Source organism: Panthera onca, chromosome A1, assembly GCF_046562875.1.
Source record: "Panthera onca isolate mPanOnc1 chromosome A1, mPanOnc1 haplotype 2, whole genome shotgun sequence".
Lineage (NCBI taxonomy): Eukaryota > Metazoa > Chordata > Mammalia > Carnivora > Felidae > Panthera > Panthera onca.
Genome location: NC_138339.1, coordinates 92,731,432 through 92,747,940, shown reverse-complemented (window position 1 = coordinate 92,747,940; position 16,509 = coordinate 92,731,432). Strand labels below are relative to the sequence as shown.

Here is a 16,509-nt window from a genome sequence, read left to right as displayed (position 1 = left end):
CTCAGTCTCACGAACTGTGAGATCATGACCTTAGCTGAAACCAAGATATCAAGAGACTGGTGTTTAACCAGCTGAGCCACCCAGGCACCCCTGGTACATTTTAGCATTAAGGGTCGTCACTCTTCATAATTCTCCTTTCTTTGTTTAAATCACAATTACTTATTTCAAAAGCATATTTCTAATTTCTTCTTGGTCTTAATAACTTTGAACAGGAAATTCATATTCTTTAGAAAAAGATAACTTTAGAAATTTAAGTGAAAATAACTAACACGGTCTCTTTAGTTGCCATTTTGATTGCCAGAAAGTTTCTCTTCTTCATTTCTTCTCTTCTTTCATTTTCTCAGGCCAACAAAATGTTGTCTAGGCCTACTGAATTCCAGACAGCATTCAACACTTGTTTTACTGAATCCTGATGACTTCAGTCTGTTAATTTATTTAGGATATGCTTTTGGTTTTTATAAGGTCAACTAGAAATTTGAAGCTACTTTTCCCACTTATTTTAACATTAAATATTTTTTTAATACTGAAATTTAATTTGAAAACCACTATGGTAACTTTAAGCATACATCTAAAACTTGTCCATTTAAAAAATGTCTCTGTAATTGAGTTTATTTCATAACAGGAACTCTGTTAAGGTCAGTATGATAGCTGCCTAGTAATTTAATAGTATCAAATGCTTAATACTTTGATTTAGTGGGGGTTTTTTGTGGTCATTTTAATGAAAGTTTGATTTGTCACATCTTAAAAGACAAATCATTTGATATTTGGTTTCTATTATTAGCAAATCATATATCTCATTGCCAATGCTCAGGTCTGATTCTCTCCCAATACATTGCCCCCACCTCAGCTCTCCTCTTCACCCTTGTCCCCTTGTCCCACATCTGACTTTTACCCCAATCCCAGAGGAAGTCAGAGATGTGGTGGGTGGATGCCAGGGAAGTTGGTAGTACACACACACACACACACACACACACACACACACACACACAATGTGAGAGAAACAGCTACTTTAGAATGACCTGCTTTGGTGGCCAGGCAGGAACTGATCATTTTGCTAGATTTTTGCTGTGACTGCTATGGTCCAAGAGTTTAAGACTTCCTTCTTTCCAAAAGAAAACATTTTCTGTTCTTTTCTGTAATAAATCTCAAGCATAGCGGCATCGTTCCAAGCTATTTTTCCCAATTCCAGATAATTGATAGTGGGTGAAAATGTGAGTTTATAGATTCAGCAAAGTTGTACAGAAAGCCAGCTTTTGGGTAGCATGTGGAAATACCATAAGCTGTGAGCTCACAAAATAAACTTGGCCCTCATTGTGATAGCACTTCTCTCTGATTCTCCCCATATCTTTCACATCATTCCTTTGAATCTCTTTTAATCATTTCTGTCTGCCCCTGTAATTTTAATATTCTCTGGGTTTCTATACTAAACTGTTTTCTCTGGGAGACTCCTTCTGGGTGATCTCTTCAGCTCATTTGCCTTTAGCGCCAGGAATACAGCATGACTGCTGTCTTTCTACACATAGTCCAGTATTCTCCCCTGAGCTCTCCATCTATGTAATGGCTTACCTGTTTACTATCTGTCCCCATTCATATATCTTGCAGGCACTTAAGACTCACCTATTTAAGTTTAAAACCAAACCCTTACGCCCATACTAAACTTGCCCTCCCTCCTCTGTATCACCATCTTCATGGAAGCCAAACTTACAAAACCTAGAAATCTGAGAGCATTGTCATGGAAGGCCAAATAAGATCCAGAAATATTATGTACTTATACAAATACACTGACACCACACGCGTGCGCACGCGTGCACACACACACACACACACACTGGTATTCACAGAGGAATATTGCATAATTTTACATAGTTTTGAATTTTAAATATTAGAATCATATAATGTGTATTCTTTTGTGCCATGCTCTTTTGTTCAACACTGAGATTCATGCATGTGTATAGCTGTATTGTAGTCCATCATGTGAAAATTCTAGGACGTATTTGCCCATTTTCATGTGGAAAGACATTTGGGTAGTTTTCAGTTTTTCACTATAACAAACTTAGTGCATACAAACAATGCACTGGTGGACATCTGTGCACGTATCTTCTGACATAAATATGCAAGTGTTTCTCTAGAGTGTGTAGCATGGGAGTAGAATTCCTGGGTATAGATATATACACCTCCATATACCTGGGCAGTTGTTTCCAAATTGTTGTGCAGAATGGCTTTGGTGTTTATACTGTAGCCAATAGTAATTTATCTTATTATATTCCATGTCCTTCATGATTTTTGCTGTTAGACATTTTCATTTTTGCATTTGTAAAATATTTCATGCTAGTTTTCATTTCCTTCAAGTTGATCTTATTATTATCATATGCTTTTTGGCCCCACTGTTCCCTCCTTTTGGAAGTTCCTCTGGTCTTTGGCATACATTTTTAAATTATGTTGGAATTTTTAAATGTTTATAGGAGTTCTAGATAATAATCCTCTCTTAGTAGCATATGTTGCAATATCTCCTTTCAGTTTGTAACTTATCTTTTCATTTTCTCTAAGTGTGAATAGAAGTACTTCTTTTTTTCCCACATTTTGTTAGATGTTTTATTCATTTTTGAGAGAGAGAGAGAGAAACAGAGACAGAGAGTGTGAGTGGGGGAGGGGTAGAGACAGAAGGAAACCCAGAGTCCATAGCAGACTCCAGGTTCTGAGCTGTCAACCCAGAGCCTGATGTAGGGCTCAGACTCACAAACCACAAGATCACGACCTGAGCTGAAGTCACACGCTTATCCGACTGAGCCACCAGGCACCCCTACCAGTACTAACTTCTAATGCTTCCAATGTAATTGAACTTATCAGTCTTTATGGTTTCATTTTCTGCTTTAAAAAAAAAAAAAACAAAACCAAAAATAATTATCTCTATCCTAAGATCCTAAAGACATTGTCCTAAATTTTATGTGTATTGTGTGGGTAGAGATACAGTTAAACTACATAAAAACTGACTTTTGATTTTTTATGTCAGAACCGTTGTTTGTGTCATGGTCAAATAAGCATGATTTTTCAAGTGTCAAAGTGCCGTCAATCATTGCGTATTTTCCTGGATCTCTCACTTTGCTCAGATTGGCACCTTGACATGTTTCAGAAATACTATTCTCAGAATATGCTACAAAATGCACGTAATTCACTCCAAGCAATACTAATGTTTCTCATTTGAATAAGAAATGGTTGATACTCCATCCAAGGTAATACCAATATGAAACTTGGCTGAGAAAATGTCTTTACAAAAGGAGCCAGTAGCTGGAATAACATTTTAAAAGATGTTGGTCATTCAACTCCCAGAAAGTTAAAAGAGAAGCCAATCTTCATTCTAAAATTTTAGAGAAACTTTCCCAGGATGAGATACATCTTTTGACAACTCTAACTTTTGATCTACATTATTCACTGTTAATTAGATGGTGGTAGTGCAGTTCTGATTTGGGTTGTAGTTCCTGTGTGTGTTATGTGCATGTGTGCTGTGATATAGTGTGGAATCAAGCTAATAAAACAGAACTTTCTGCAATTATATTACTGAGAACATAACTCATCTTTTAGTAAAGCTGTCATCATCTAGTTTCACTTATTCCCTTTATTTGAAAAGTCCTCTTCTTCAGCATTGAACTCTACAAAGGTGGTTTCTTATTATCATTAGCCATTCTTCTTTAATTCACAAGTCGTACGGTAAACATTTATTACTTATAAAAATGATCAAACTTTTCTTTTGGCTATGGGAAGAATTCTAAATTTACCCTGTTGACTTACAACAGATATGAAAGCTATAGAACAATGATTTCAATTCATTCAACAACTTGTATTGAACATGTGTTATGCCCTGGACACTAAGGCCAAAAGAGTCAAAATATAATTTGTTAGCTTCTCGTGACTTTAGAAGGAGATGGGAATCATAAACGGACCACTAGGAATCTATTTCCTTCAGATTTGTCACTTCACAGTGGTCCTTTTGTATTATGACAGTTTTTAAAAGCTGAATTGATTGATCTTTGTGTTCTGGTTGTAAACTACAAACAAAATTAGAGACTTTTCAAAGTCTGAAAAAATTTAAGTTGAAAAAAATTCAGTTTTCTATCTTGCCAGGAGGAGAAAAAGCAACTCTAAGACATTTAGGGCCAGTAATAATTATACTTTTGTTCTTTACTGTAACAGTTTCTCCTTCTATAGAGTATATTTTTAGCTATTTAATTTTATGTTACAATAATTGTGTCCATATTTACTGTTAATTTTAACATTAAAGTTCCCAGAGGGAGGTCTTGTCATCTTCATAATGCATCAGTGCCTAGCACCTTGGCATTCCTGTGAGCATAATGTTGCCTAAACTTGGCTTGCTCAGGATAAGACAGAACACATCCCAGGTTTAGTGGCAGCCAACCACGGTTGATTGTATGCAGTCAGGAGGCAAAAGAGGACCCTGTGGCAGATTCATTTTTAGTTCTCTGTGCAAGAAAAAACAAAAACAAACAAACAAAAAAAACGAAGACAAAAAACAGTGGGTGCTGGATTTCTGAAATACTCATAATCTAAACATACTCAATGGGGATTTTTCAGTGGTTATTCTTTTAAATTAAAGACGTTATTAGCAGGAGCTTTTTGTTCATGCAGCATTAGCAGCTAATAATAATAGTTTACAGATTTTTTGTGGAAATTTGAAAGCATTTTCATATACAACACTTCATTTCATCTTCAGACCACCTCCGAGGCAGATGTCACCTCATATTTACAGGTGAGAAAACAGAATCCAGTTAGGTTAAATGACTTGTCTGAAGTCACATCGCTAATAAGAAATGCTCCTAGATCCAAATCTGTTTCCTGACCTCAAGTCCCATTCTCTTTCATCTATACCGATCTGCTATGACTCCTCCTCTGCCTTCGAGGTTGGAAATGTGGTGGCATTACTGAGTTTTACTGTGTTGACTCATCTTAGTCATTACTGCCCCAGAAGCCACTCTGATTGTCAAGGCTAATTTTTCAATATCATAATTTATTTAGGTTCATAAAGAACCACTGACAACATTTATGCAGGGGTCCTTCTGATTGAGGTCTGTTACCTACCGGCTTACCTTTTTATAAATCTGTTTAACAGTCAGTGGTCATCATTCTTTTTATCCTAGGTCTCAGAGAGAATATTTACGTAAATACAGAGGTCATTCCATTGATGTGGTAACTCCAGTACTGACACTGAATAAAATCTAGTTACTAAATAAAGATATATAGATTCAGTAAATGAGTGTGGACCAACAGCATTTCAGCACTGCTAAAACGTGAAGTCACTATTATAGACACACTAACAGTCAAAAGACCACGAGAAGAAATTCATGTAAGCAGAACCTTCTGATGTTAAGAGATTAAAATGCATGTTAATAGGTAGATTTTAAAGGAGTCTAAGGAATTGTAAATTGTGATGGGATTACTGAAGAAATGGCTTGAGAACCTTCGTATCTTGGCATAAAAAGACAACACAGAGGATATTTTATTTCTTGACTTTAATTTTGAGTATTGTTGTAGGCCCTTGATTTTTTGTTAGCTCAGAATAGAGACGGATTAATTCTAAAAGCAGTTAAAGTAATTAGATTCTCTTCATCTCTTTTTTTTTTTATGTTAACGCAGCATAGGGAAGTAAGTCTCTAAACCAATTCTGAAATAGAATTTAACTTTTTATTTCGCTTACATATCTCTTATTTTTCTTTTTCTCTAAATGGCATTTTTTAGACTAAAATTATCTTGATTTTTTTTTTCTCTAGGCTTGATCCTCCACAACCTGAGAAGTTGAAAAAGGAGCACAGCTCAACTGAAAACATGTCTTTAGAAACTCTAAGAAACAGTAGTTCAGAAGACCTCTTTGATGAGATTTAACTGTCTCAAAAGGTACTTTGATGTTCACTAGACTATGTTTTCTATTCATTTCTTTAAACTAAGAAAGCAAGATTTCAACTCAGCAGCAGCTATTACTGTACCCTACAATTTAATTACATACACACTGAATCGAAACCATTGTGCAAAATGGATTATGCATGTATATGAAGATATGATTTGATGACAGTGGTACATTATTCTAAACTATTCATTCCCATGCCTATAATTACATAAAATCTCAGACTTTGTATTGCAAAGGACACATTTATCATATTCAGTTCACACATATTATATGTGGTAGCTGTCTAACATCCTGTCTAGGAAGATTTTGGAAAAAGGACAAAGAAAATGTCTACAGTTCTTTTTTGAATAGTCATGTTCTGAACAATGATGCTTAAACATTTTAATTTGTGAAATGATGTATAAAATTTATTTTTAGTTCATACACAAGCAACCTCAAAATCTGATGATAAAATTTTTGATACATTGAGGATTTATGTTCCTAATAAAATATGTTATTTAGCTTACCTTTTTCCTTTATTATAGTAGCAGACTTTATAAGGTGCTTATTGATATAAATGTAACCCCTTTTTGCGTCAAAAACATGTTTTTTCAGGAACCCTCTTGCACTGTTGGTGGGAATGCAAACTGGTGCAGCCTCTCTGGAAAACAGTGTGGAGGTTCCTCAAAAAATTAAAAATAGATCTAACCTATGACCCAGCAGTAGCACCGCTAGGAATTTACCCAAGGGACACAGGAGTGCTGTGGGTACAAGTGCATAGGGGCACTTGTACCCCAGTGTTTATAGCAGCACTTTTAACAGTAGCCAAATTATGGAAAGAGCCTAAATGTCCATTGACTGATGAATGGATAAAGAAGTTGTGGTTTATATATACAATGGAATACTACTTGGCAATGAGAAAGAATGAAATATGGCCTTTTTGTAGCAATGTGGGTGGAACTGGAGAGTATTATGCTAAGCGAAATAAGCCATACAGAGAAAGACAGATACTATATGTTTTCATTATTATGTGGATCCTGAGAAACTTAACAGAAGACCATGGGGGAAGGAAAGGGGGAAAAAAAAGTTAGGGAGGGAGGAAAACCATAAGAGACTCTTAAAAACTGAGAACAAACTGAGGGTTGATGGGGGGTGGGGGAGAGGGGAAAGTGGGTGATAGACATTGAGGAGGGCACCTATTGGGATGAGCACTGGGTGTTGTATGGAAACCAATTTGACAATAAATTTCATATTTAAAAAAAACATGTTCTTTTCAGAGATTGTTGATAAAAGACTTCTTACACATTAAGGACCCTCTTTGAAAATAATGACCATGTCATATTTACTTATCAATCCTCAATAACATCTAGCACAATTTTTTAAAAACATAGTTACTGTTTCTACCTCCTACCCTCTCATTCTGTCTTCACTTCTCTCCAGTTGAACATCCCTTTTCTCCATGGTTTCAAAGTTAACAGCGACCATCATGTTGATAAATTCAACAGTTGGTCCATTCTCAGTCCTCCTCTTACTAAGCCTCTCAGCTACACACCTGACATAGTCGGTCACTTCTCAGTAAACATTTTCTTCACTTGACTTTTGCATTAACATATGTTGTTTGTTTTCTCTTCCTTTTTGTACACGGAGGCTCTTTGGCCCAGAGTTAAGTGTTTTAGTGCCTCAAGTTTATTCTTCAGCCTTCTTCTTTTCACTACCTACCTTGTCTATCTAGTATTTCTGTGATTTTAAATACCATTTGCATGCTAATATCTCCAAAATTAGAATAGTTCTGTTTCCACAGTCATATATGTGTAGAGTCAGTTGACCTTTGAACAGTGCTAGGGTTGGGGAACTGGTGCCCTTTGTAGTCAAAAATCTTCGTATAATTTTTGACTCTCCAAGAACTTAACGACTAAGAGACTCCTATTGACTAGAAGGCTTACTGAAAATATAAATAGTCAATACTTATTTTGCATTTATATGTATTATATATTTTATTCTCACAATAAAGTAAGCGAGTGAAAAGAAAATGTTACTAAGAAATCATAGGGAAGAGACAATACATTTATAGTATTGTACGATAAAAAATGTGTGTATAAGTGGACCTGCATGGTTCACACCCCTGTTGTTCAAGGGTCAGCTGTATAATTTATCATTAATTTTTTGCAAAAGGAGGTTCTTAAAAATCTGAGTACATCTACCTGCTTTGGATGATTATTTGGATGTTTAAGCACATCTAAAGCAGAGGTCTGATTACATCCCGATCATCTTTTTTCTCCATTCTTCCCCACCCAACAAATTACTGTGACACCTGGTTGCTTCAAGCTGAAAACCCAGGAATCCTGATCAGTACCTTTGTTTCGCTCTTCTCCCACATCCTGTTATTTTTACCTCCAAAAATACAGCTTGATTCTATCTACTTCTCTCTTACTATCTACTACATCTGCCCCCTGACTGGTCTCCCTGCCAATCTCCTATTGTACAATGCACACAAACTGAATTTTTTAAGTTTTAGGAAAGAGCATTTCCCTGCCTGGATTGAAACCCTCCAATAGTAAGCCACTGCTCTTTGGATAAAGTTCACACTCCGTACCCCAGCTTACAAGATTTGATATGATCTGGCCCCTACCTATCTCTACCCTTGGTTTCCTGCTCTTTTCTCTTTGCTTGCCTTGCTCCTTACTGTCCCTCAAGTAGGTCAGATCTCAGAACCATTGTATTGGTCAGAATGTTCATCTTCATATGGTTAGTTTCTTCTCATCTTTCAGGTCTAGAATCAAATGTCACCTGCTCAGAGGTCCTTTCCCTGAAATGCCTTTCTAAAGATGTGCATACTCCCAGTCACTGTCCCATTGGAATATTTTTTCACTGTGCATATCACCACACAGAATTATTTTTTTCATCTCTCTCTCTCTGTCTGCCTGTCTCCCAATAGAAAGTTAGCCCCATCATAGCAGAGGCATGGCCATCTGTTTTATCTATCTTCCAGTTCGTACAACAGGGCTAGATTCACAAAGGCTTACTAAGCATTTGTTGAATGAATAAATGCATGTCTTCCACAAAACAGACACTCAAATGTTTCTTTAAGTTATTAAACTGTTTTGAAAGAAACTTAGGAAAAGGTTGAAACTTAGTTGATTTGACACAGAGAAATAATTGTTTAGAAAGCTTCAAGTACCTTTTGTGCTTAATTATAAATAATATATACATATATATTTTGCGTGTAGGCTTGACTACAGAGAGAGAATCAGAAAGAAATTACACTTTATTGTTTATATCAGAACAAGATTCTATTCAGTCAATGGAACAACAAAATACTTTAAAAAGAAATTTACCACATTTTTATTTCCATAGTGGCATCCATTTAAGAAGGAAAACTTTAAAATAAATGTAGATATAAATATGTGAAATATGAAAATATAGGGGTGCCTGAGAGGCTCAGTCACTTGAGCAGCCAACTCTTGATTTCAGCTCAGGTCTCAATCCCAGGGTAGTGGGATCAAGCCCCACATCGGGCTTTATGCTCAGTGTAGAACCGGCTTAAGATTCATATTCTCTCTCTCTCCCACTCCCACACCCTGCCTCCCTCCCTCCTTCCCCCTCTTCCCTTCAGCCTCTCTCCCCTACTCATGCTCTCTCTCTCTCTCAAATTCAATAAATAAATACACACATACATGCAATAAACATATAATTATAAAGTCTAAAATTCTGCTCAGTTACATAGAAACTTCACTATACTATGAATCTCAGATAATCTAAGATTTGCCTTGGACCTTTCCAAGGGGATTTTGTACATAAAGTACTAGAATCTCAAAATAATGTTATCTCTTCTGAATAACCAAAATTAATCTACAATTATTGTGTGTGTGTATACTTACATATAAAGGTTTTTTTTAAGTGAAAGAGAAGAAGAAAAACAGAATTTTGGCTATTAACCCACTAGTGGTGAGAGAGGGATGATGTACAGAAAATGTTTCCTAAGTAATTGTAACAGCAGAATCTATAAAGCTCATATTTACAAGATTTTGATTATATTTTTCCAGAGCAGTGTATCTTTTCCACCATTGTTTTGTGTCAGATTGATTCAGCTGGTTAGAACAAAGCATAAGTAGTACATAGTTATGGTTCCCTCTTTTATATTGAGCATGGAGAATTTGAAGGGCTAGTTTTACATTTTCTGCTCTGCGTAGACAGATATCTATAGATTTGGTATCAAGATGTGCAGCTCTAGTCATTCTATGCCATGATTTTTCCTCACATTTTTCCATTGTTTATATTCAAAAACAGATTGTTACAGAAAAACTCTGAAATTGAAGGCACAAGAATTAAGTTATAATGCAGCATGAATTTTGTTTGGTTTTTTACTTTTTTGACCTTTGTTATAAAACAAGGTGACATTTTTTTTTTCAGCTTAAAATTTATAATTCTTGGCCCTGGGATCAGATGGTATGACTTAGGCCTCATTAGGGAAGTTCATGGAAGAAAAAGTCCCATCTCAGGAAGAGATGTCTTTATTATGTAGTTTTAAAAGGTCAGGAAACTACTTTAGACAAGTTTTTCTTAATGGCATATAACTCAAATTTATAAAATACTAGACCCTGTGTTTTGGAGCCAAACAGCTGTTTATTGGGTAAATTTGACTCAATAAATGTTTATAAAGGATCCGTTATGCACAAAAAAAAAAAAAAACCAGAACTGGGCCATGTGGAGAATTTACGGATAATTCCATCCATTCACCAAATATCTGTTAAGCATTTGTGTCAGTCTCTGTTTTGGGCACTAGATGCAGCAGTGAATAATATGTGTGGTTTGTTGCTGTGGAACTTATATTCTAGTAAGTGAAATTTGGGCCTGCTCTCAAAGAGTGAAGTATATGGAAGGGAGTTGACATTGGGGCCCAAAATCAGTATCTGATAAACTATCATATCAAGGAGTGGTAGCGTAAGTGTCATAAAGAAAAGAACAAAAAGTTTATGGGTGAAGATCCACAGAAAATTTAAAAAAAAATCCTATTGGGAGGCTAAGAGAAATCAGTAGGGTTGAGGAACGTATGCTGTGAATGAGACTGTATATGCCGGATCAGAGGAGAGTGCAGAAGGTCCTGGGGGTAGGGGCTTGGGGTTACTGTTCAAGTTTGTAATTGTGAATCATCAGAATGAAGGAAACAAGTTAGAAGGCTTTCCGGGAGGAATGTTGGCCAGGTGGATTTAGAATATGAAGCTAAGTTTTGTAATAAAGATATAACAAGAATTGAGCTCCACATTTCAGACTGGCACTTCCACGGGAAGATATATACTGCCAGAAATCTTCAGGTCGTGGGGCCCTTCTTGGACATCTGGGATTGAGAAAGGAGAACGAGTCAGTGGGTCCCTTGTCATATACTTTGCAGAAGCAGCCAACCCTCATCCCTTTGTGTCTCTCAGTCTTACACTTAGTATAATTTATAGAATCCATTTTTAATAAAATAAAATTAAATAGGTGACCTCAAAATTCATGAAAGACCTCATGAATTTACCTATACATCAGCAAATTAAAAAAAAAATAAGTAGTTAACACATTTGGTAAGGGAGAATGATAGTCACTATTTATCCATTTCTACCTATTGTTTGAATTAAAAATTTTCACTGGTGTTCTGAAAACTCCTGGTGAATGCTTTTCAGGAGGGCAGATTTCATTTGCAAGTGTTCTGTGAGCAAGCCTGCTGTGATTTTCTCCATATATTAATAACTGAGAAAGGATACTTTGACACATACATGCCAAGAACTTCATGGTTGCTTCCTAACTGACCATCTGTCTCCTGTCCTAATTTCCACCTCTCTGATCTACTCACCCAAAAACACACTCACCAGTGTACTTTGTACTTACTTTCTTCCTTTCAGTTATCCACATGTCATGTTATTCACCAACTGTTATTACTACTTTCTGATTTTCCTCTGTAATATGAATTTTGTTGTTTATATGTTGATTTTTCTTCCATCTTTTGGAGGTCCTTTGTCCTAAACTCTCATCTCAAAATCTCACAGAGAACTGTATTTTCTCAGTGAGGGTCTCTTTGTCCCTAAAAGTTCTTGATTCTTCAGGAAAGGAGAGAGTGATTGGAGCCTACACCTATCTTGATAGTGGATGGTCTTATCAAGGGCAGGAGCAATTTTTGTGGCTACTGTTCCAGTAAGTGGAATATAGGCTAGACCTGAACTACTTACTTTTGGTTTAAAGACAGTCTCCAGCTTAATTACAATCTTAGAAATAACACAGCCAGTCAACTATATGTAGGTGGATTAGATAATTTTTTTGGAACCTGCTCATACAAGACCCTTCTAGGAATCTGTCATACTCTGCATTCCTCTGAAGGGCTTGCATACAAGCAATTTATTTGGGAATATGGTGCTAGGGAGCAAGAGTGCTAGACTGGAAGCACTTAGAAGGAAAGGAGGAAAAACGAGTGCAAGGATGCCTTATCAAGGCAGCCCGCCCTGTGGGTGATATGCTCCACCCTACCAGGATGTTCTGAGGTACCTTCTGAAAGTCATCTCAGAACAATACATCTGGGGACAAAAGGGAGAAGCATTTATCCATGGGTTGCTGTTTCCATTGGTCAAGAGTGGCCTGGAAGCATTGTTCCCACATATCTCACTTCGCCCCTGTTTAGTACGTAGCGGGGTCCCTGCAGGTGACCAAAGCTGCAGTCTCAGAGAAGCCCTGGACAGGAAACAAGAGGAGCACAGGTACCAATTTTACGTGCTTGAAGTAGAGCAAAGCCTGCCTGGAACTGATTGCCAAAGAAATGGCTACTGTTGAGGATTTTGAGGTGGTATACAAGGGGTGTCCAATATAGAATCCATGTTTTATGCACATGCCCCTGCCTCACGTCCCCACCCTAGCCATAGCTGATTAGGCCAGGGAAAGAAATGTGACTCTCACTGCGTGGCTGAACTTGAGTTCCCTGAAAAAGCCAATGTGTAAGTTGGCACAGAGACTGACTGGAAGAAAGAGAAGGCTGCAGAGCACAATGGAGCAGAGGTGCCCTGTGACCCTTGAGACTGATTGGGAGAGTAGCCGGTGCCTGGAGTAGATGCGGGTCATTCTGTAGTTCAGAGCCTGTTTCAGTGCAGACATATGTCTAAACTTCACTGCTCCCTTTTCTGAGGACTTACCAGTGAAATGGTTCCATAAAGCAAAGAAGAAAGTACCCAATTAATAAGGAAATCAAATATATTCTCCATTGGACATTTTAATCAATTTTTACTATCTTCAGTTAACAAGTTGTCACTAGTTAACTCTACCACTAATAGAACATTTCAGGAGAGGTTTCATCTAGATTGGTATAGGCAAACTTGAATAAGAGGGGAAAGTAAAACCACTTTTATAATTAAAATTTACATAATTTTTATAATAAAACTTTAAAATTCATTAAAATGCCATTATATATAGCTAAGATCTTACCTACATTAGATGTGTCTTTAAAGTATTGATGGATCTGAATGGTAGTATGAAATGTCTATGATCTTTGGCAACATAGGATAGTACTATAAATTTTACTTAGGAATGAATTTTAAGTGTAAGGTGTCACAAAGTTGCCATCATTGGTAGATTAATACCTATGCTAATCCTTTAAAGAATACAAAGCAATATATTTTTTCTTGATTTTACCAAATAGTAAAAGGAACTCTATCAAATTGTAGTGTTTTTATGTGATGACAAGGGTTCCCTCTCTCTCTCTCTCTCTGCTCTCTCAATTATGATCTGATTGAAAACTATGTGAGAGGGGTGCCTGGGTGGCTCAGTTGGTTAAGTGTCCCGCTTTTTGTCTCAGCTCAGGTCATGATCTCACAGTTCGTGAGTTCAAGCCCAACATAGGGCTCTGTGCTGACAGCGTGGAACCTGCTTGGAATTGTCTCTCCCTCTCTTTCTGCCCCTACCCCACTTGTGCTCGCTCTCTCTCTCTCTCTCTCTCTCTCTCAAAATAATACATAAACTTAAAAAAAAAAACCTTACAAAAAGAAAGAAAGAAGACTTTGTGAAACTTTTGGATCCCTGTTAGGACAAGATGCTGGTAGTGATGATGGGAGAAATATGCTTTGTCATTATGCTTTGCAAACATTTAGGGAGTTTATCTGAAATATTCCAGAGCCCCTGTTGAGTAATATTGGAAACAATCTTGCTTTGCTCCTTTGAGAGATATAATATAGTATATTTCTCTCAAGAACTATGTTTACAGAGAAGTAATTACATTACTATGGAAGATTAAATTATTGTCAGTAAATACTCTCCACTATCACTGCTCCATTGACTTGCTTTGGACTATAAAATGTGGATGAAATAAAAATATTCCACTTTTTGTGCCCAGAAGTTAAGAAGCATTATGTGTTTCTGCTTTTTCTTCTGGGAGCTTCTGATCTCTGCTGTGAGAAGGAACATGCCCCAGGTAGCTGCAGCCCGTGCTGCCTGGGCCTCTGATGAGATCATGGAGCAGAAATGAACTCAGTCCTAAACTGGAGTCGAGCTCACTACCCTGAAACCTTCAGAAGAGCGATCCATCTGAGCCCAATCCAGATAGACTGAGCTACAGTCAACCATGCTGACCATGAGCGTGAGAACAATTGCTTACTACTCACAGCCACTAAGATTTGCTGTAGTTTGTTATATAACGGTATTTTGACAATAGCTAACCAGTATAGTTACTCATATAGAATAAAATACAGTGACAACTTTACATTTGTAGTAGCTGTTAATATGTACATGGCATAAAAATCTGGTGTCTTCTAGCTGGAATTTGATAATAGAATAAGTAGGAATTACAAGTGTGGATTTGGGGACGAGAGTAAGCCAAGTTTCTACACTGTCAGCTGTTAACTATCTCACTCTGGGCAACAAACTTATTTTCTCTGAACTTGTGTTTTCTCATCCATGCAATGGGAATTAAATAAGATAATGCAGATAAAGCACTTAACACAATGTCTGCTACACAGTAAGTAGAGCATGTATAGAAGCCCTTACCACGAGTGTTACTGCTGCACTATCAAATCAGCATACAGTGGATCAGCACGTGGTTCTGTAAAGCCAGATGATCAGCTGCATTGACCCTCTCCCTGAGATTTATTAGCTCAAGCTCCCTATCCTTGCTCCTTTCTAAAGTCTTGCGCTTTTCCCGAGACTTATACGAATTCTTGTGCAATTTATTTTCGTGGCCATTTCTGCTCTGAATTCCTGCTTCCACTGGGCTCTGAGTCTCACTTATGTTTTATAATAAAACTGATTTTCTTCTTTCTCTGCTCCATGCTAAGTCAGCCATGAAACTTCCCTCCTTTCCTCTGAATTCCGTGACAAAAGCACTGAGAAATGTCTGTGTGTAGCAGAATTTGTGGAAGGTTTGGATCAGAGAGAGGTAGTTTACCTCAAAGAAAATGAGCGATTTATATTCCATTTTTGCCATAACTCTATTCTTTAAAGCCTTCTGGCTTTCCTACTGTATGAACTTTCCACTGGCAACTTGTCACCTTAAGAGTCCAGTTTCCTGCTATGTCGTCCATCCCTTTGCTCTCATCTCCCTCTTTCCTCCGCTCTCAGCTTTCCCCCAATTGCTGTTATTTTCTCATAAAGAACTGTTTCTCTGTCTCTTTATTCTGATCATCCCATGTATTTACCAGTAGTCATGCAACATATCTCCATGTAACATTTTCCCTAGTGTTAAAATAATGCATTTATAAATGGCGGTGTCTATCCCTCACCATTTATGCAATGTCATGTTAAAAAGATGGCATGACTTCTAAGCAAAGCAAGATCTAATTGAATGTATTGATTTATCTAAAGAAATGATAATGACTATCAGGGGAGGCACATTTGCCACCAAAGTATAAAAAATGACGAACTTCAGAGGAAAACATTGTGTGTCTGTCTAAACATTGGAAGATAGTCCAAATGCTACCTAGGGAAAAGAAAAATCTATCCCAGAGCTTTAAATATGTTTATGTATTCACCCATCCATTTATTTATTCATAATTTCCCTCAAATGATGAAATTGCCACTCTTTATGGGCCACATTTGGTTGACTTTTATATGATTTGGAATCTCAAAGTGTAGTTACTTCTGACTTGGAGATAGATTTTCAGACTCAATAATATGTCATCCAAAGTCTATGCTTCTTTAACAAGAATTTTTCTGCAAGAATTATGACATTTGAGGAAGGTGAGAGAGGAAAGAAACTATATAATAAAACAAATCCTAGTATTTTCTTGAGGAATTCTATATAAAATAATGCCGTTCCTGAAGAGCATTTTTATCTTTGATTTTTCCATTGTAGCCCTAATCTGTCATATATGATATCAGTAACTTTCATAATTGCCTACATTTGGCAAATGTTACAAGTTTTTCAGTGATAATAACTCAGTGTGTGTTTCACTGTCACTGTCCTTTGTGTCAGTAATCATTCATCTCAAGAATTTGAAATTCAGGCTGTGTGCAAGGACACCAGAATCTGCCCTGTGCCCTTGAGCTTACGCACAATTCTCAACTATGTTTAGAAGAACACAAGTCCATATGTGTATGTGTTTATTCAGTCATCGCGTGTTTGGTGAACACTTTGTGCCAAGCACTCTGCCAGGCACTGGAGATATAAA

General features: G+C 36.9%; 1 protein-coding gene across 9 annotated transcripts in view; it reads left to right on the top strand.

Moving 5' to 3' along the window:
* Positions 1-16,509, top strand: part of XRCC4 (X-ray repair cross complementing 4) — a 317,922-nt gene that overhangs the window by 216,585 nt on the left and 84,828 nt on the right. For 8 of the 9 annotated variants that reach the window (XR_013556206.2, XR_009611644.3, XR_013556174.2 and 5 more), the window contains one exon: positions 5,781-5,904. Coding sequence is in view for 3 of the 9 variants with exons in the window: in XM_060637753.3 (XP_060493736.1) it covers positions 5,781-5,892 (112 nt within the window). In the remaining 6 variants the exon portion in view is untranslated. Of the gene's footprint in view, positions 1-5,780; positions 6,415-16,509 lie in introns of those variants that run through there. The other variant, XM_060637752.3, reaches the window with a different exon arrangement.